The sequence below is a fragment of the Gopherus flavomarginatus genome, chromosome 4 (assembly GCF_025201925.1).
Source record: "Gopherus flavomarginatus isolate rGopFla2 chromosome 4, rGopFla2.mat.asm, whole genome shotgun sequence".
NCBI classification, from domain to species: Eukaryota; Metazoa; Chordata; order Testudines; family Testudinidae; genus Gopherus; species Gopherus flavomarginatus.
In genome coordinates this window covers 2,584,309-2,604,417 of record NC_066620.1, presented here as the reverse complement: position 1 = coordinate 2,604,417, position 20,109 = coordinate 2,584,309, and the positions used below count along the sequence as shown (strand labels likewise).

General features: G+C 43.0%; 1 protein-coding gene across 4 annotated transcripts in view; it reads left to right on the top strand.

Moving 5' to 3' along the window:
* The window catches only part of ANAPC1 (anaphase promoting complex subunit 1), a 75,211-nt gene that overhangs the window by 21,120 nt on the left and 33,982 nt on the right, over window positions 1-20,109 (top strand). For all 4 annotated transcript variants that reach the window (XM_050951158.1, XM_050951157.1, XM_050951156.1 and 1 more), the window contains exons 10-26: window positions 395-604; window positions 3,623-3,718; window positions 4,188-4,278; window positions 4,383-4,448; window positions 5,403-5,540; window positions 7,456-7,596; window positions 7,953-8,013; window positions 8,624-8,811; window positions 9,701-9,775; window positions 11,365-11,630; window positions 12,851-12,942; window positions 13,445-13,593; window positions 14,812-14,890; window positions 15,002-15,038; window positions 15,129-15,199; window positions 15,338-15,516; window positions 19,678-19,904. In XM_050951158.1, coding sequence (XP_050807115.1) covers window positions 395-604; window positions 3,623-3,718; window positions 4,188-4,278; window positions 4,383-4,448; window positions 5,403-5,540; window positions 7,456-7,596; window positions 7,953-8,013; window positions 8,624-8,811; window positions 9,701-9,775; window positions 11,365-11,630; window positions 12,851-12,942; window positions 13,445-13,593; window positions 14,812-14,890; window positions 15,002-15,038; window positions 15,129-15,199; window positions 15,338-15,516; window positions 19,678-19,904 — 2,166 coding nt within the window. The remainder of the gene's footprint in view (window positions 1-394; window positions 605-3,622; window positions 3,719-4,187; window positions 4,279-4,382; window positions 4,449-5,402; window positions 5,541-7,455; window positions 7,597-7,952; window positions 8,014-8,623; window positions 8,812-9,700; window positions 9,776-11,364; window positions 11,631-12,850; window positions 12,943-13,444; window positions 13,594-14,811; window positions 14,891-15,001; window positions 15,039-15,128; window positions 15,200-15,337; window positions 15,517-19,677; window positions 19,905-20,109) is intronic.

Sequence of the window (20,109 nt, the reverse complement as noted above, 5' to 3'; positions counted from 1 at the left end):
CTTGCACTTTAGATAAGTCCTGTGCATGGAGGCAGGGCTCTCCACTTGCAGCACAGCTCAAGGCAGAGCTTTTAGCATAAACACAGAACTGCCCTTAAAATCAATAATATTTATACTGGGCAGGCTGGGGATAGGTTTTCACAAACCAGATGGCGCATTACAGAGTGTTTTCTATTTTTCTCCTCCTTTTGAAGCCTCTTCCAGAAGTATTTAGCAAACTACTTGGAGGGTTGGTGTGTTCCTGTGAGCAAATTGAATTAGCAACTGTGAGAAAATTCAGTGCTAGCATGTGAGCTCCCTGGCTCCTTTTGTGGAAAAGGATTCTGCTGCACACACGTGAGCTTGTCTGACTTTACGATCTATTTTCAGTAATGGCCCTTGTCTTTCTTTGCAGCCGTTCTCACTCTCCTGCCTTAGGGGTGCAATCTTTCTCAGGAGTGCAGAGATTCAACTTCTCCAGTAACACTCAGTCACCACGGAGGCACAGTGTGAGCCATTCTCCAAACAGTGCTTCCAGCGACTCCTTCCTTGCTCCAGACACGGAGCCAATTGTTCCAGAGCTGTGCATAGACCATCTGTGGACAGAGACCATCATGACCATGAGGTTTGGAAGCTTATGTTTGGGTTTAACTAGACCTGCGGTTCCACTGACAAAGACTAAAGTGAAATTGTTGCCTCTTAAAGCAGGTGTGTGTTCTATTGAGTACACCGTAATGCTTCATAACGAAGGATTGTTTAGTATTGTTGGGTAACATTTACAAAAGTGCCTAAGTCCCTCTGTCAGAAACTACCTAGGAGACTAAGACTCAGTGAAAGGCTCCTAAAGTACGTCTACACTGCAATTAAAAACCTGGGGCTTGCCTGTGTCAGCTGACTCGCCTGAGTCCCGTGAGCCGAAAGGGCTGTTTAATTGCGGTGTAGACATTTGGGCTTGGGCAATGTCTACGCCAAAGCTAAACAGCCCCTTAGCCCGAGCCCTGCACACCAGAGTCAGCTGATACGGGCCAGCCGCAGGTGTGTAACTGCAAGTATAGACATACCCCAAGTGTCCAGCTCACTGTTGAAAATGGGACTTGGGCACTTTTAAATATGTTAACCTCTGTGTCCTGTAGCCTTCTAAACTGGATTGTTGTCACATTGGATCTCATGAGCTAAGCGGGGTTGTGTCTGATGGCTACTTTATTTTGAGACCTTCAAGTACCAGTGTGTTGCAGAAGTGCTGTGGGTGGTTCAGTAGGCCTCACTCTTCCCAGGAGGTCAGTGTTTGAACCCAATGCATTGGCATGGGATATGGGGCACTTTGGTTTTGAAGATGCCGTCTTTTTAATGAGCTATCAAACTGTATCTTCACCATCTGAAGACATTAAAGATCCCGTGCCTCTGTTAAACAAATTATCATATTAGCCACAATGTCTTAGCCAAACTCCTATTTGTGTAATTACATTCTACCTGTCTAAATTCTTCCTGTTGCAAGGGCATGAAATATTCTTCACTTTTCTCCCAAGCAATTGTGTGCTGTTAAGTAGCCGCTGCATTCCATCCCAATGACAAGTAAATTCCTCTGTGCATGGGAATAGCACAGTAGATCTTGAGTATGTGGTGATAGGGGCAGTGGAATGTCAATTTCTACAGATACTGTCCGCTAGAATTCTTACTCGAGTCTCGTTCCATCCAGTGTGTTAGATGGAATGTCTCAAGCTTAGTTTTTTGGTCCTTAAGGGTAATGGTAGTTGTATAATGCAAATGCTCCTGGATGGGTTGTCAGCCAAAGGGCTGTAAAAGCATGAGCCTCGGCTGTCTTTCAGCTCAGAGTCAGATCTGTTAGATCAAAAGCTGTAGCTGGATTATTGATGATTATCTGATCCAGCCACTAGACTGGGGACAGAGAACCAAGGTGTGTAAATGTGAGTTACGCTTCCAGCTGGGAAGCTCATCCCAAGTGCCCAGGATGTGCTGCAGCTGAAATCTCTCTACGCACCATCAGTGGTAACAGGACACTTGGCTGGGTTATCAGCAGTAGAGCAGGAGCTCTGGATCTGAAGGCATGCCTGTCTCCTGCCTGGGAAAATAGAGACCTGGTTTCAAATCCCTGCTGCTCGCAAACCATCCAAAAGAGTTATGTTACAATTGAGTCGAGTGTGAGCTAGCCCTTCCTATTGGCAGTAATGCCTCAGTGATAAACTGATGTCATTTTGTTAGTACCTGGCCATAATTCTAAGTCTATTGGCACGTTCTTATTATTTTGCTGTCTCTGGTGTTTGCAGCACCTCTCAATGTCATCTGTGGATTTAATTAGCATGCTCTTTTTTTCCTAGATCATTAGTGAAGATGCTAAATAAAGAAAGTAGCTAAATTCACATAAGTATCACGAGTGGCGTTCAGTGCTGCTGCTGTTGTACTTGGCAGAATACCGTGTGAGCTGCCCGAAGTGGAGATACTACTAATGTTGGTATCATTGCAGCCAATGCCAAGCCATGGACTGAAGCTTTCTGCCTTTCTGTGTGAGGCCATCATGTGGTTCTAGAGAGCTGGAGCACAGCTAGTGCAAGAGAGGCAGTGCAGGGACAATTCCTGCTTGAGCAAGATCAGTGTATGAATCTTTAAAAGCAGCAAAGAATCCTGTGGCACCTTATAGACTAACAGACGTTTTGGAGCATGAGCTTTCGTGGGTGAATACCCACTTCCTCAGATGCATGCATCTGAGGAAGTGGGTATTCACCCACGAAAGCTCATGCTCCAAAACGTCTGTTAGTCTATAAGGTGCCACAGGATTCTTTGCTGCTTTTACAGATCCAGACTAACACGGCTACCCTCTGATACTTGATGTATGAATCTTATTTCCTTTGCCATCAGCACCAGTTGGGGGGATTATGTTCATTGACAGTTTTTGGTGGTGAACATGTGCCTAGCTGGTGGCTGGGAGCTTGTTGCAGCCCTTGTGAGAAGTGATCAGTGCTGGTATCACCGGGAACTCAGCTGGGCATTTGCAAGCATACCGTGGCAGCAGCACTCGCATTATAATAGGTGCAAATTGTACCCAAAAGCAAGCCTGACCAGGCAACTCTCCTCCCTTCTAAATCAGCACTGTCATTCATTATCATTATGATCGTATACCAAAGTCCTTCAGACAGCTTGACTCCAAACGCCAATGCTACTGTTGAGATCACTATACAAATTCCAATGCTATTAAGTGGTTGAAATTGGTGCTGTTCACTTCAAAGAGGGCTTCATGCAGATACTGCAGGCTTTTGATGGAGGGCAGCTGCCTTTCAGCAAATATGACCCAAAAGTAGAAACCAAAGTAGAGCAGTAACATTTGGAATCAAACAGAAAAGTAAGGATAAAACAAATTTGACACTAGGGTTGGCCGGTAAAGTCTGTGCCTTGAGTGCCCAAAACTAGTGAGCATGCAGGTTGGGATCTAGGAATGCTAATTTCTAAAATAGTGACACACATCGGGGTGGGCAAACTCTGGCCGTCCAGTCCACTGTTTGGCTGATGTCCAGCCATGTCTTACAGCTTGCTGTGCTTAATATTCTCTTCAGTAACACTCTTCCACTGACCCTAGAACAGTGAACCAAAGCACTATGCTGATCACTGCCTCTTGTTTCAATATTGACAGAGAGAAGAATTCCCAAGCCTCAAAAGTATTTATTACAACTGACCTTTGTGGACAAAAGTTCTTGTGCTTTTTAGTGGAATCCCAGCTCCAGCTGCGGTAAGCTTGTGTGGGTTTTTCTGGGTACCTGTGAATTGTTGAATAAATGTTAGAGCTGGATATGGGTTAGTGAAATCTGTTACATTAATGTGATGCATGTGTCTCTCTATCACATGAATATGTGCAACTATAGCATACACAAGTTTGGGGATTTAAATAAAACTAAGATTAAAAAAAATTCATTGTCCTTCCAGTGGCATGCTTGCTTTTCCCACCCTAGACCCTTAGTAGTATTCTAGGTAATTTTAACAAAGATTATTACTTTGATTGATGTTAATTAGCACCGGAAAAAACAGCATTCCTCATATTAGAGATTCTGTAGAAACAGTGTTATCTTGTGTTTAAAAAGGAGGGAAGGATACCACTGTTTTAATATCCTCTCCCTCTTTCATAACACCACATAGGAGAGAGTTTCTGGTATATAACGTTTTTGGTTGAATCTTTTTTTTTTCCCCTCCCAAATATTTAGCTGTGTAAAGTTTCAAGAGAGTAACGATAAGTCACAGCTGATCTTTGGTTCTGTTACCAATATACAGGCAAAGGACGCAGCCCCTGTGGAGGTAAGCATGTGTGTTTAAATATAAAACCTCGGTGTACTTTCAGTGTCTAAATGTAGTGTTTACTCAAATACCAGATGTTTTAACACACTGTTTGGTATTTATAGAGCATTGACACGTTGCTGGTTCTGGAAGGCAATGGAAACTTGGTGCTGTACTCTGGAGTGGTTCGGGTACGTACCATCATGTAATCAAGTTAAAATTCTTAGTACCCCAAGGGAAAGGTGTTTGAAATTTCCTGTGTCACAACGTGGCTGTTGTAACTTCTGTTACCAGCGTCATGTCAAGTGTGTTTGATATGCAGTAAGCTGCTACAGCAGTTACTGCTTTAGGCCATTTTGGGAGACTTCTGACGTCAACTTCCTGGGGAGGTGAGCAGGTCCTCTGATCAAATCTAATCAAAAGCAGGAATTGCTGTCTGATTTGCCTTGTGCAGTGCTGGAAATGTTGCTCTTGGGTCATTGACACCTCAGAACAATTAGAAAAGCATTAGGTCTGGAGATAATGTTTCTTGATGTGAGGTTTTCATGTCTAGCTTTTGAGTTATTAAGAACAAAGAGGCTCCTATGAATATGAGAAGTGAGCAGTTCTCCAAAGCTAAAAGCTTTCAGTCTCTCATGAGGTGTCAATGGGTTTTAAATGTCAAAACTGGTTACTTTGCAAAAGACTATTGTTATGTTGTACTTTATGTTTTACACTTTTATAATTAAAATAAGGTTGGCTATATAAGTTACGTAGAAAGACAATTTGCTTTTTGCTTTGTTTGGAAACTGTGTAAAACAGATGTTTCTAGACATTTTTATACCGTTTAAAAGTAGTTTTTTTAAACTGAAACTGTCATAACTTTAAGTTGAATTAAATGTGCAGCAGTGATGCAAGCATGTGGAAATGTGTAGAAGTAGTACTGGAAAATACTGTAATGTGTCAAAGCTTAGGGGAAAAAGTTAAAATGGGACAACTTTGAACTTGTCTATCGATGTTTGTTTGATTTTCACCATATACCCAATTTTCTTAACATTTTTATTTGAAGTATTAATAATTGCTGCTGCTGCTGCTGCCATTGACCTGAATGTGTGTGCATTAGAGGAGTTCGCATGTTAAAACTAACCATTTCTTTTTATAAAAAGGTAGGGAAGGTTTTTATTCCTGGACTGCCAGCACCGTCGCTGACAATGTCAAACCAAATGCCTCGGCCGAGCACCCCTTTGGATAGCCTGAATACTCCTTCCAAGCCTTTGAATAAGCACCTAGGGCCCTTAGAGGAGGTGAGAGAAGTGAACTGTTTTACTGAAAGTTTGTTATGTACTTGCAAAAGCCATGATGTCGTTGAGCGCCTGAGTCTGTTTTCTGTTGGACTAGGCCCCATTATACGTTTCTGAGTGTAGCTCATTCCCTGCATCTCCTTGCCCCCTCCAGTGAAACAAACCATACCCGTAACTGCAGTTCTGCTGCATCTGCACTAGTGCTTCTGCCATCTTAGCTCTGTCGGTCAGGGATCAGATCTCTCCACACCTCTGACCGACAAAACTCTGGAGTATGGACAGGGCCACGGGTTGGGTATGAGGATGTGCTGAGAGTGCTGCTGGGGAGTGAATGGAGATGTTGTGAGAACAGTGAGACTGAGCCTATGATTGTGCTTCTCCCACTCAGTCTCCTGAGCTCATACTCCACTTACTCCCCCAGCCCCTCACCACAATCTATAGCGGTAACCCACCAAAGCCCCCTGTCAAACCACCGGCCCCCTGAGAGCATGGGGAGGAAATGGGTTTTATGCTCGTGGGGAAGAGAGGAGAGCGGCTGGATGATCCGCTCGTGGTGTGTCAGAGAAGATCTCTGTTCTAACGAGCCTGAGACAGCTCATCACAGAGGGACTTCTTGCTGCTCAGCTTCTCCCATCCATCTCCTGCAGCTCAAACCCCGCTTCCTTCCTTTGCTCTTGACACCTAACTCGGTTAGCCCTCACTCCTCAATGTGCTCACCTCACTCATGTGGTTCCTTACTCCTCTGCCACATTCAGCTTGTAACTGTTGATGTGTGTCCGTGTAAATCAGCCAAAATGGGGATGCGTATTGTGTGGTAGTTGTGTAGGAGTCTAGGGATGTGGCATGACTCTCTTGTCACTGTGCTGTCAAGAATGTTTAAGTAGCTGACAATGTCATTTAAAACTCAAGTCTCTCTCAATACTTAGTGTAATGCTGCCTGCAGTGATTCAAGAGCATGAGTACCCACTCTTAGGAGGCAGAGCACAACCCCCAAATTGGCTGTGAGTTCTGGTCTTAGATTTCACCAAGCAATTCACAAGCGTAGACTCCTCAGGCACTATAATAGCCTTAATTTGGAGTCACACATGGTCCCTGTGGGTACTTTGATCTGGCTTGCCACCCAGGCGAGCCTATCTGTGTGTGAGATGGTCCCCTATGCCAAGGATCACAGCATTCAGGTTACTCCCAATCCCAAAGGACCAGTCACCAACTCCAGGTCAATTGCATTGTAGATCTCACACTGAAGTCAATGCTTATAGCCAATCCTATAGTAAACTATATAAAGATTTATTAAATAGGAAAAGGACTTTAGAGTGTTATTTACAAGGTAAAGATAGATACACAAATGAATTAAAATCCTAAGCTTCAAAAGGTAATAGTAGCCTTTATAGTCCATAACACATATATTTTGCTCTCTTTAACATCCCACAGTACTCCATCTAGTGTCACTGGATCTTTCCTGTTGGGAAGTGTATAACACCTTCTTTTGAAGATCAGCCCTTCACACTAATTAATGTCTCTCTTATACCTGGTCATTTACACAGTCAGAGAGGCTCACTTAAATATTACCTTACAATATGGGATACAGATGTTCTAAGTGAGGTTAATGCTGGCAGCAACTCACAAGCATTCAATAAAATCTGAACACTACACACATTCTTATAATTCTAATATCTGTTTTTAACAATTCTAACACACAGGTGAGCCAGACGGATTCCAGCTGTGTGTTTGTCAGTCTACAAGGGACTTTGGCATGAGCTGGTGCTTGATTCTGCCAGCGTCACACCTAGTCATTGGTGCCTTACTGGAAACCCTAAAATGGAAGGAAGAGGATTGGTTTCAGAATATGCAGAGCTCAGACTTGTTAACTTACTCACCCACAATTTCAGCTTTTAATTATTGTTTTGTCCCTTTGCAGGGAGTGCTGTTGTCTCCAGTTCCAGAGTTGAGGGATTCTTCCAAACTTCATGACTCCTCTTACATTGATGATTGTACTTTCCAACAACTTGGAACTTTCATTCACGCTGTGCGAGACCCTGTTCACAACAGAGTAACTCTGGTAAGTGTTTTCCTGTGGATTGTTTCTGAAACAGGGCAAGCAAAGTATAATGAGCCCTGGTTTCTCCCGTGTAGTAAGCTCTTCAGAGAGCTTCTGACTCACAGACCGATGTTGTACTTCTGCATGCTCACCCTTTAGAATGTCCTTTTTAGGAAAACTACCTCTTATCACTTACAGGAATTCGAGTACCTATAAGTCCAACAGCTCTCCCATGACCTTGAAAGTCTCAAGCTTAGTAAAAAGATCTGTTATGGATAAGTTTAATGTATAAAGCTTCCTGTATAGATGGGCTGTAATCTTGGTTTTATCTGAAGATGCCCCTCGTGATTTGACTTCAAAATTTTTTTTCCCCCCAGGAACTCAGCAATAGCTCGATGGTTAGGATTACCATTCCTGAAATCGCCACCTCAGAGCTAGGTAAGGAAGAGAATCCAACCATAAAACACAACTGCACACTTCATTATACAGCTGTGAAATGTAGTGTCTGGGCCATGATGATGCAGAACCTAATGCTGTAAGTTCATGTGATTAGCTACAGACATGCTGATGTATATCTAGCTATGCTCTTGTAGGTTCACTGATTCATAGCCAGTAGTATTCTCTGGTAACTTGGGAACAAAGTGTCCTAAAATAAGTGTGTACACTGTTATTTAAGGAGTACGAGCACGAGAAATTTGATCTGTTAACACAGCGTTAGGAGCGAGCAAAAAAGGGACATGTTGCAAAAAATTTTTTGGAAATACATTTCCAGTGTCCTAAAACTGAACAGTGGCTGATTGCTTTGCAGTTGGAAGCAAGTTTCTCTTTGACTTGAGATTATGCATGGGAATTTCCAGGCCAATAGATGGGTGGGGCTGAACTGTGGGTTCTTTTTTTTTTTTTTTTTTTTTTTTGGACACTCAGAGGGCCAAAAGTAGGGCTTGAAATGGCTTTTACAACAGTAATTTTGGAGTCATGGGCATGGCTCCATTATACAAGCGTGGATGTGAGAAGATAGTGTAAACATTTTCTTTTCCCCCCAAAACAGTGAAAAGATGTTTACAAGGAATTAAATCTATCCTGCCCAAAGAGATCGCAGTACAAATGCTTGTCAAGTGGTATAATGCTTACAATGCTCCTGGAGGGCCAAGTTATCACTCTGAGTGGAGTTTATTTGTAACCTGCCTCATGAACATGATGGGTTACAATACTGACAGATTGACATGGACACGTAATGTAAGTAAACTCAGAACTTTGTCGTTTGTTTTTCTAGGCTTATGTTAGTATTAGTTAATTGTTTGCATAATTAATAATTTCACAAAGTTCAAGATGATTATCCAAATACATTCAGTTCAGCAGCAGGCATGCCTTAACCTGTTTTAAACAAGGCATCTCTGAATTATAAAATGAACTTTTCCAATTGTATCTTTTTTTAAAAACAGATACACATTCTTACTGTATTTAGTGTGTCTGACTTCTATTATGTGCCCATCATGCTAATAAACAATTGTCTATGAGGATCATACGCTCCCTTTCACCACTGATATTGCTGCTTTCAAAGTGTCATCATTCTCAGTTGTGAATAGTTAATATTCATGCTGTTTTGATAGAACACACAGGTAACAGTTCATAGTTCTGTTCTCCAAGTGGATGCATATACCTTTCAGAACAGGATTTGCAGTGCAGATACTTGTAATACTTTGGAGCATTCATTTAGCTTTCTGTGTCAGTGGACCTTCCTGCCAGAACGTTCGTTTGCGAGTATGTTTGCAGAAAGCAAACTCCAGGGGCACACACCACTGAAATGAAGTCCATTGAAATGCATTTGCAGAATTAGCCCAGCACTAATGTCATCATTTCTCTCCCCCCCCCCCAAAAAACACTAAATATTAGCAAGTTAGAATATGAAATTCACAAACCAAATGCACTTGTGGTAATTGGCTTCCCTTCTTTGTTGTATATGATTTTATGGGAAAGTAAAGGGTGTAATTTTTAATGCTATGCCAAGAAACAATACTTAACTTTGGTGAAGACATTACATTTTACCTCTAGTTCTTGTTGGTGATTCATGTATGTAATTTCAAGGGTTTTACAATAGTTAATTTTGCCTTTTTATTTCTTGCAGCTTGATTTTGAAGGTTCCCTTTCCCCTGTCATTGCTCCCAAGAAAGCTAGACCTTCAGAGACAGGATCAGATGAAGTAAGAGGTGGAGTCAGCATTTATTAAAAATAAAAGCAGGTTACCAGTTGAATAAAAGATCAGACCTTTACAATGCAGGCAGATCAGAGGAAGCAAACTCTGACTGGCTACTTTAAAGGGGGTTTCCATGGGATTGTAAGTTTTTGGAGGAAGCCGTATCATCAGCTGTCTGTGCAGTGTCTAACACAGCATGTCCCTCACTAGGGTGAATTATATCAGACGTACCAACATATAAGTAGTAGTTCATATTTGATTCATACTTCATTCCATTAGCATGCCCAAATATTGCTCCCAAGAACATGTGAAATCTTCCCAGGATGCTCTGTTCCTTTACTAATAGTCTATCCCATCCCTGTCTGCTCAGTACGTTTTAACAAGCCAGCAGTATAAAATTCCCTAGCTTGTTAATTGCACATGTTATTATGGATTTTAGTAAAGAGTTCAGGCTGAAGCAGTTAGTTTCTGCAGAAACAGAAGCAAAAGTTCTTTACAGCATAACGCCTCAGCTGCTTTATTATTATTTAATTGTCACCCAAAGGTTCCAGGACAGAAGGAAAACATGCCAAGAAGTGTACAAACTAAGGCTTTAATCCTGTAACATGTTCTGTGCAGTTGGACAAAGTCCTAATTATTTCAGTGAGGGTCCACATGGATACAGTGTTCTGCCTGCATAGCACAAACTGCAGGATCAGGGACCTAAATGAGTGACCTTTGACACCATGGGTGATGTAATAAAGCAGTTGAGGTATGCGAAGTATGATGTCATGTCAGTAAGAGATGCAGTTAGCAAAGGCTTGTACAGCGTGTGGTGGAGCAAAGATGCTGCATTTTATTTTTTATTCTATTTTATTGGCAGAAGGCATAATTGGCAAGTTTCTCGTATGTGCTACAGGAGAAGTGGACCTTCAAGAGGGGTTTAAAATAGAAGGGAGTAGTTTTGTGGACCAGCATGGTCCATATATAGGGACAGTGCAGAAGAAAGTGGGACAAATGAGACATCGAGGCTGGCACTGTTGGTGGGCAGAATGGTGGATTGGGGTCGGGGGGCAATCTGGTTACTCTAGATCGGTTAATTAAAATAACAAAATATTGGGAAGAGGAAGAAGCCAAACTATGAGATCTGGGTTTTTTCGATTATTGTCTTTGGACAGACTTTTCAGCATGGATAGTGGTGCCTTGCATGCTGTTATACATTTTGTAGCAGTACATCATGGTGTACTATATGGAGCAGAGAATGTAGGAGTTAATGGATTTTTGATAGTAAAGCCTGAGAACTCTTAGCACCATTTGTAATTAATAGCAGAAATGTCTGAGGGCTGAGTGGTCCCTAGGCCCCAGCTTACTGGGAGAATTGCCAGCCTCTTCAACAATTAGGAATTACATGTGTGTCTCTCTGCCAAGTAGCTTGGAGTGTTAATGATGTTCATTCATGTTTGCTATAGATCATGTCACTTTGAACATTTCGTTGTAAATTTTATGAGCGTTCTCCTGCACCAATATCCAATGAAAGACATCACAGTTCAGGACTCTCTTGGAGAAGGAGGATATATTTAGGGACCTATACATTATTCTCTCTTTGTTTGCCTAAGGACTGGGAGTATCTGCTCAATTCGGACTACCATAGAAACCTTGAGTCTCACCCTCTGTCCAGAGCCTTGCGGTTGGATCCGTTGGAAACTTCATTTCCAAAAGATGACTTTTCACCCAGCCTCAGCTTGGATTCCTCAACTCTTCTCTTCAACCACATTCCTGCTATTTTCTTTGTGCTTCATCTGATTTATGAGGAGCTTAAATTGAACAGCCTGATGGGAGAAGGCATTCGTTCACTTGTTGTATTGCTTGTTCAGCTGGCAAGGTACCTCCAGTAACAAGTCACAGAAATGAACTCAGTCTGTCATGTACTGCGCAGTTTCTCTTTATGACATGCATGCATTATTTTTGAGAGTGAATTTGGGAATAAGCTTTAAAGTGGAGCATAGATTGTTAAATTCCAAGGCCAGAAGGTACTGTCGTGACCATCTAGCCTGACCTCCTGTCTAACACAGGCCAGAGACCTGCTCCTGAGCAATTCTTGGAGCAGAGCTTTTAGAGAAACATCCAATCTTGATGTAAAACTTGTCAGTGATACAGAGTCTACCACTACCCTTGATAAATTGTGCCAATGGTTAAGTACTTTCACTATTAAAATTTTTTGCTTTACTTCCAGTGTGAGTTTGTCTAGCTTGAACTTCCAGCCATTGGAGGGTGTTATATCTTTGTCTGCTAAGTAGAAGAGCCAATTATAAATAATTCCCCTTGTAGATACTTATGGACTGTGATCAAGTCACCCCTAAACCTTCTCTTTATTAAGCAAACTTTACAAATGTCAGCAAGCAGAGAAAGCGTGTCAGTCCAAGAACTTCCTGGTCAAAAAATGTTGAGCTGCAGTGAATGCCCCTTACACCCCTCTAACTCCCATTTTACAGACTAGGGGGAACTGAGGAAGAGTTCTTAATAACTTGTCCAAAGCCACAGAAGGGAGGTCCGTGTCACAACCGGGATGGAACTCAGAGATTCTTGGATTCCAGTTCTGTGTTTAGGCCATTCTTCTCCCTAGATTAATGGTTCTCAAATGTCTTTGGTCTGCAACCCAAAAAATAATCCAAGCTCATCCCACAACCCACCAAATCCCACAGGGGGAAAACTATATTTTATGTCTTGTACAGAGAGCCAAGCCCAGTGTGTTTGGCTTTACCAGCTAATTGTCAGTAATAATCAGCATAAGCTGCCGGGACAGAGGCGTTAGACCACTGAGATTAGTATTGGTGGTGAAGGTTGTGGGGAAAAGCAGCCCATGGCCACAGAATCTCATTCAGAAAAGCCTAAAATCACAAGTCGGTGTAGCGGGGAAGAAGAGATGTGTGTCAGGGGAATGGTTAGCTAGGAAAGGAAAAACAGCACATTGCTCCTCATGCCCAGCCTACTCATCCCAGACATGTTAGATAAGAATACACTCAATAGTTGAAGTTCATAAATCAGGGGCACATGCAATGCTTTTCATCTTCTAGCTGCCTTTTCTCATCTCTTTCACTTCAGGGACTTAAAATTGGAAGCGTATATAGATTATTACTACAGAGAGTATCCTGCACTTGTAAAGACTTCCAGGCAGACATGCATAATCGATCAAGGTGAGTTTCGGGGTGATTACTCAGGGTTCACATGAAATGACTCGATGAACGAAGTGTCTCTGTATGCTGTACAATTACTTCTGGTAACTGTTCTTACCACAACTGAAAGTGACATTACTTATCTAATGCAAAAACAGAGCATTTCAGTTTTTCTGTGCTTGTCAAGTGCATTACTGTTGTATTTTGATCTGATTTGTTAGCGAGACTGGAGATAGATATGATGTAAATATCAATCCAAATATTCTGATTTTTTTTTAACTTATTTGTTGAAAGGCTTATTGACGTCTCATACTTCAAATGTTAAGGTTCTTTAGTAGACTTCCATCTGTCTGGAGGTTATAGAAATGGAATTGTTTGGGGAAATGTTGAACATACTACACCTGCTTCTTAAAAAATAATGGCGATATACTGTAGGGTTTGGTCTGTACTTTAGGGACAGTGGAGCAATCTCAGTGTCTTTGTTTCCCATGTGCTCAGTACAATGACTGTTAATCTGATTAAGCCCAAACAGGTTTCATGCACCATCCCTCGTTTTTTTCTGCTGAGCCTCCCAGTATCTTTCAGTGGTTGAGTTCCTGTCTGAAGGGAGAAGGAGCCCAGCCTTATCCTTACTTACCAGGAGTCTGTGAAAGGAGCAAACTAGTAGTGCTGGTATGTACTGTAGGAAGAAAGCGCATGTAGTGCCTACAGGTTTTATACTGGCATGTCAACAGTAAAGTGCTGATGCTGCAAATGCTTGCCTCCAAGTGCTTAGTTGTATGCATGTGTGAATAGTTCCACTGACTAATGGGACTACCCAGGTGTGGAAAGCTAAGCACGTGCATAAATGTTTTGAGGACTGGGCCCCAAATCCATAACCAAGAATGCAACTTGAGCTGGTTATGGAGGACAAGTGCAAGGAACAGGAACTTTGCTCAGGCAATCTGCCTGTGGTTAATTGGAAAGAAGCCATGGTCTCACCAACCCCGGGGAGCTTGTCAGAATTGACTTCTCTCTTGGCTTCAGTGTGGAGAAGCTGAGGCAACAGCACCCTGGGAGCCCCTCAAGTTCTGATACCCTGGTGCAAAGAGCTCCCTGCCTGCAAGCATCCTTGTGTATAGTAAACCCTGTCTACATAAGCCCTACTCTCTGCCTGCCTGCCCCTCACATCCCTGTTTGTACCCCAGTGTCTCTGCAGAGCCCACCTCCCTGTTCCCTTCTGCCTAGCCTGACTCCCTGCCATACCAGGAGCATGTGCAGAACCTCGTGGATGAGTCAGGCACACAGCTGCTCAGAAACTTTCGATGAAAAACAGAACTTCAGATATTCCTTTGGATGAAATTTTGCCTCCTGTGAGTCAGCTAGACTGAGAGTGTCTGAAAGCGGAAGTGGCTGCTAGGTTAGGGAAGTTCCACTGGCTAACTGTGGTGAAGCTCAGTGAGGTTTGTGCGAACCGAGAAGTAGCTTTGTTCCTTTAGAGCATTTACAAAGCAGCCTGCGAGTGACATGCTGTCAGGGGTGTGCGTTTGTGTGAGAGAAGAAGTTTGGTGTTTGTGGAAAATGTGATTTAGGTAGAGGAACCCAATGAAATGTGAGAAACGCAAAATGAGTATTTCTTTTGAAAAAATTGTATGGAAAATCTAGTTTGTCTTTGTAAGAAATATTATGCCAAATTTGGAGACTAAAGCCAGACTTTAAAATGGAAAACAGAAGTTTGGTCCTCTAAGTGCAAATTTCAATGTACTCTCAATTGAGGAGTCACTACTGTGTCTTCAAAATGATCTGAGAATCGATTTAAGTTATCATTAACAATATATTTCTTTCTGCTGGCTTAAATGGATAGCTGTTAGCAATTTATATAGTAATGTAAAATTTCTTCCTCATATGCAGAGTGTTGCACTGTACATACTTGGTGATGAGAGTGCCGTTTCAAATGAAGCATCACATTATTTGTTTAGGATAACTTCAGGTAAGTGGACTGTAATAGGCATTCTGGTGGTATGAGAATATTCTTGTAGACACTAGTTCACATTGTTCCTGCATTCACCTGGTGAAAAGATATCTTATTTTTTCATTTTAGGGCAACGAAAACAGCAAACAGAACAAGATGATAATCGGTACATTTACTGTTGATACGTTATGAATTTGCATTCTGATACTGCTATGTTTCTGATTCACTTGGGGTCTACTTTCCCATTGTTTTATAGATATAGTTTCAGACACAGCACATCTGTTTCCAACTTAGCTGAAAAGCTGGTTATCTGGATGACTAGTGTAGGTAAGGAAAGCTTTTACTATTTTGCACATTTACGATAACCTTACGTAATGGTCTTACATTTGAGCAGTCACTTTGGCTGGGCTTAGAAATATTCATGTTTTTAAAACCCTGGTAAGGTTTTTTCTCTCTAATTTTAAGGTTTCACCTTAAGAGATTTGGAGTCTCTCCCCTTTGGGGTTGCGCTTCCTATCAGAGATGCTGTATATCACTGCCGAGAGCAGCCTGCCTCTGATTGGCCGGAAGCTGTCTGTCTCTTGATTGGGCGTCAAGATCTTTCCAAACAAGCATGTGAAGGGAACCTGGCAAAGGGTAAATCTGTGAGTATCAACATAAAAGGGGGATTTCAGAAAGGCAGATATCAATATCCTATTGAATGCTCAGCTGGGAGTGCTTAAATGCTTAAAAAGTTGCTCTATTATCTCTTGACTTCATAGCTGGCCAAAACAGCTCATTATGTGTAGGAGATATGGTATGTAGGACTCCAGATCGGTGAGCCAGAGCAGCATATGGTTTACAAACATTCAAGGTTTTTAACAGAAAAAACACTGTCTGGTGCCAGAACAGTGAATGTGTTTAAATATGCAGACTAAATTGAATTGTTAGAGTGTAAAACAGATGGCTTTTAATCCTTTAAGTACAAATCTCAACATGATTTCCTCTATAACTATATCTGCATTCCAAAGAAGATATGACTTTCAGAGATGAGTGAGAAGTTTGAGTTCTGCCCTCAGCATGTGGCAGCAAACAGTTACACCAGAGCAAAGGAAAGCAGGTATTTCCTAGTATGACACTTGTTTGGCTTGACATGAGCGTACCCTTCCTGTCCATTGTGGGAAATGTGACAACTTTCAAAAGAACACTGGTTTTTTTTTCTACATATTTTTCTTCTTTCCCCCTTAAGGATGTTTCTGTTCTGTGAGTCCCAGAGCATTTTTGTGTAATTCCTTAAAAAAAACAAAAAAACCACACTCATCTGATAGCTGGAATCACCAGCGCCTCACTTGTTGACAGTCCCTTTGTGCATTCTTCAAGGCCTTTATACCAAGCCAAAACACTACTTGTTAGGTTGAGAGTTTCAGTGGCCTCCATGAAACTGTTCCAAGAGGGCATGAGGAAAAAGCGCCTGCTCTCTGCACATCCTGGCAAAGATCCTTCCTTACTAAGTATTTAGTGCTGTCTTGGGTTTTTAGAATGCTTTTAAGCAGCGTTGGGTTTTACCCAGGTGTCTCATAACAGCATATCAACAAAAAAAAAAAAATCTATATTACAATTTTTTTCTTCTGAGTGAAAATAAGCAAACTAACAAATCTAAATCACCTTAGCCACCATTCATTAAAGATTCATTTGAGCTCTTACCAGTGACCTTTTCACCCCAAGTGAGATTTTGTAACTGTGCCCCACATGCTATGAAAACGAACTTTGTCGCTTGACTTATCTGAAGCATTGTTACAAATGTTACCTTAAAAGGATAAAGTATTCTACAAAAGCCAAATTGTTTCCCCTTTTTCAGAGGGGCAGGGTGGAGTTTCCTGTTTCTAAGCAGGCACTGGCTAGATGGGTGGTGCTGGGAGGTATTAACATTTTTTGATCAAAATAAATTGTTTTTCATTCATCAACTGCATTTTTTTAACTCAATATTGTCATATGCTGGGAACTGAGAGAGATCCTGCGATGGATAAAGTTCCTTTTTGATATTTAATATATCATACAAAATTTTAGTCAACTTGGGTGGGGAGAAGCAACGCATTAGAGGCTCTCTTTGTTTTATTTGCCCCTAGATTATATCATACTGCATTAGTTATCTTTTCAGTTACCTCTTTATTTATTAAATCAGCCTCTGTACAGCAGAAGCTAGAGGAGAAAAGGAAGTATGTTTTCCAAATCATTTCTTCAGGCTGTGTCAGAATTTCTAGTCTGCAAAGAGCCTCTGCAGAACCTTTTTTACAATTTAAGTTAATTTAGTGCTCATGGAAGTGAGAGGTTGGTTTGAACCACGCGTGGTGCACGCAAGTGCTGGGCAAGCTGAACTACACTGCTCTGTCAGCACATTCCCATCCTATGCTACATGGTCCAAGCAATTCCTGTGCTTGGGTTTTGTTTTTGAATTGAGCCTGCCCATGCTGCTAAACTGTGTTATGCTTTTGTGATGTGGACACGTTGAGACTAGCAGGAGACAGCTCGACTCAAACAAGAATTTGATAAAGTTTTCAAGAAAACGATTGACCTTGAATGTCTGGAATGTCCGTATTTCTGAGGCATCTGGTGGTACTGGTGGGTGAGTTCTGAAGGCACTTTGGTACCACGGTGAGGGGAAACCTAGAGGAGGAGCTTGGAAAAACCTAACCAGCTACCTAGATGCTAATGAATAATGAACAATGGAATTAAATACCATGGGAGTGAACATTTAAAATATGGGTACCTAAAGTTTGGCTCCTGAATAAATGGCCTGATTTTCAGAAGTGCTACGCTCCTGCTCCCGGCGGAGGCCCTGTTTCAGGAGAACATCCCTTTGCAGGATAGCTCTTAAGCATGTTCTTGAATAGGAATACACTTAAGCATAATACACCGCTACCTCTATTTATTTATTTATTTATTTATTTATATTTTATTTTATTTACCCCAGTATAACGCGGGTTCACATACAACGCGGTGAAGCTCTGACACGCTGCTCTGAGCAGCGTGTTAAGGGTGCCAGGCTGGGGCCGAGGGGTTTGATAAGGGACAGAGGATCTCGGGCGCAGTCAGGGGCTCCCCCCACCTCAGGATCTGGGAAGCAGGAGCTGTAGGGGGGCACTTTTGGGGGCCCCGCAGTCCCAGAATGGCCTGGAGGATTAGTGGGGGACCAGGAGCAGCCCGCTCCACTTCCCTCGCCCTGGTCCCAGCTGTGTCGCTTGGGGGAGGGTGCTTGGGGGAAGGAATCCCCCCTGCACTCACTGGCAGCGGCGAAAGCGGAGCAGCCTGGCCACAGCCCGCTCCGCTCCGCTCCGCCAGCTCCCAGCCGCAGTGCTCCGCTTCCCGCTGCAGGTGAGTGCAGGACCTTTCCCCAACCCCACCCCACCTCCAGTGACACAGCTGTGGCTGGGGCAAGGAAAGCGGAGCAGACTGGGGCTGCGTCGCTCCACTTTCTGCTGCCGGTGAGTGCGGAGGGAGTCCTTTCCCCAACCTCCCCACACTCACCGGCGGGAAGTGGAGCATCCCGGCCCCAGCCAACTCTACTCCACCAGCTTCCAGCCGTGGTGCTCCACTTCCCACCACAGGTGATTGTGGAGGGCGTCCTTTCCCCAACCTCCCCGCACTCACCGGCGGGAAGTGGAGCATCCCGGCCCCAGCCAACTCTACTCCACCAGCTTCCAGCCGTGGTGCTCCACTTCCCACCACAGGTGATTGTGGAGGGCGTCCTTTCCCCAACCTCCCTGCACTCACCGACGGCAGGAAGCGGAGTGCCGCAGCTGGAAGGTGGCAGAGTGGAGCAGGCTGGGGCTGCATTGCTCCGCTTTCTGCCGCTGCCAGTGAGTGCCTGTCGGGATGTGGATAGGGGTCGGAGCAGTCGGGACAGGGAGCAAGGGGGCTGGATAGGGGGCGGGATCCTTGGAGGTGGTTAAGGATGGTGGTCTCTGAAGGGAACAAGGAACGGGGGGGCCAAAACAAGTTTGATATAACACGGTCTCACCTATAACACGGTGAGATTTTTTTTGTCTCCTGAGGACCGCATTATATTGGGGTAGTGGTGTATAGGTATACTTGGTCCTGTCTCAGCATGGGGTGGGGTGGACTCGATGACCTTTTGAGGTCCCTCCCAGCCCTACAATTCTGTGATTCCATGGGCCCAAAGTCAGTGTGTGCACAGCACTTCTGAAAGACTGGCCACTTACTGAGGAACCTAACTATAGATTTGGGCACCTAACTTCTGCTCCCTTGTTTGTTTGTTTTTTAAATTGGTCCAGGTCTCTGTTTTCTATTTCTGAACTTGGGGAATAAACAACTTGCAGGACAATTACATGTGCTTCGTTAATAGCTCTGTGTGTGGAAATTGATCGGGGATAGATTGAGGGAAAGATCTAAAGGATCTACCACATCTGCAGTAAGAACTCATTTGGGAAGACAGATCGCAGTGCTTCGGCAGTCAGCTACTCTCACTTCTCTCCCTGCCCTACTCCCTTACTTGTCAATTTGCTCTAGGAGTTAGTCATTAAACTTCCTTTGCTTTACCTTGGAAGCCAAAGAAACCATTTTCTCTTATCTTTGAGAGTTATTTGTCCTGCCCGTGTGGATGACTGTAGTTGATTCCCAGTTGAGAAGTCCCAGGGATCTTTGTGAACTCCATTCTCAGAGCACCCTCGCTGCGAGTGACAGCAACACCTCAAACATTCATGTTACAGTGCTAGTGTCTTGCTGGCTTAGTAAAGCTCGATGTTCGAAATCTGCTTTTTTAGAAATTATTCCCTGCCTCTTTCTCTGCTTTCCCCCCTCTCAATTAGTCTGTTGCCCAGGTGCTATCATCTGATGTGCCTTCAGGAGCTGAGGCAGAAGAAGACGACGATGGTATGAATGATATGAACCAGGAAGTGATGTCACTAATATGGAGTGAGGATTTGAGAGTGCAGGAAGTGCGCAGACTCCTTCAAAGTGCCCATCCTGTGCGTGTCAGTGTAGTACAGATGCCGGAAGTCAGTGACCATGAATACATAGAAGAAAAAGAAAACCGGTAAACGCTTCATGTTTCTAGCAGCTGTTCATTAATGTCTCATTTAGGTGGGAATTTTTGTAAACCTCTACACCTGAAATGCCTCCAGGGAGTGTTTCTGTAATAAAATGTATCTTGTAAAATATAAGTGGGAATTTTCATATTGGGCTTCTGAACTCTATGGTGCATTTGAAAATAAAATCATTGTCGATTGGAAGAAACATTC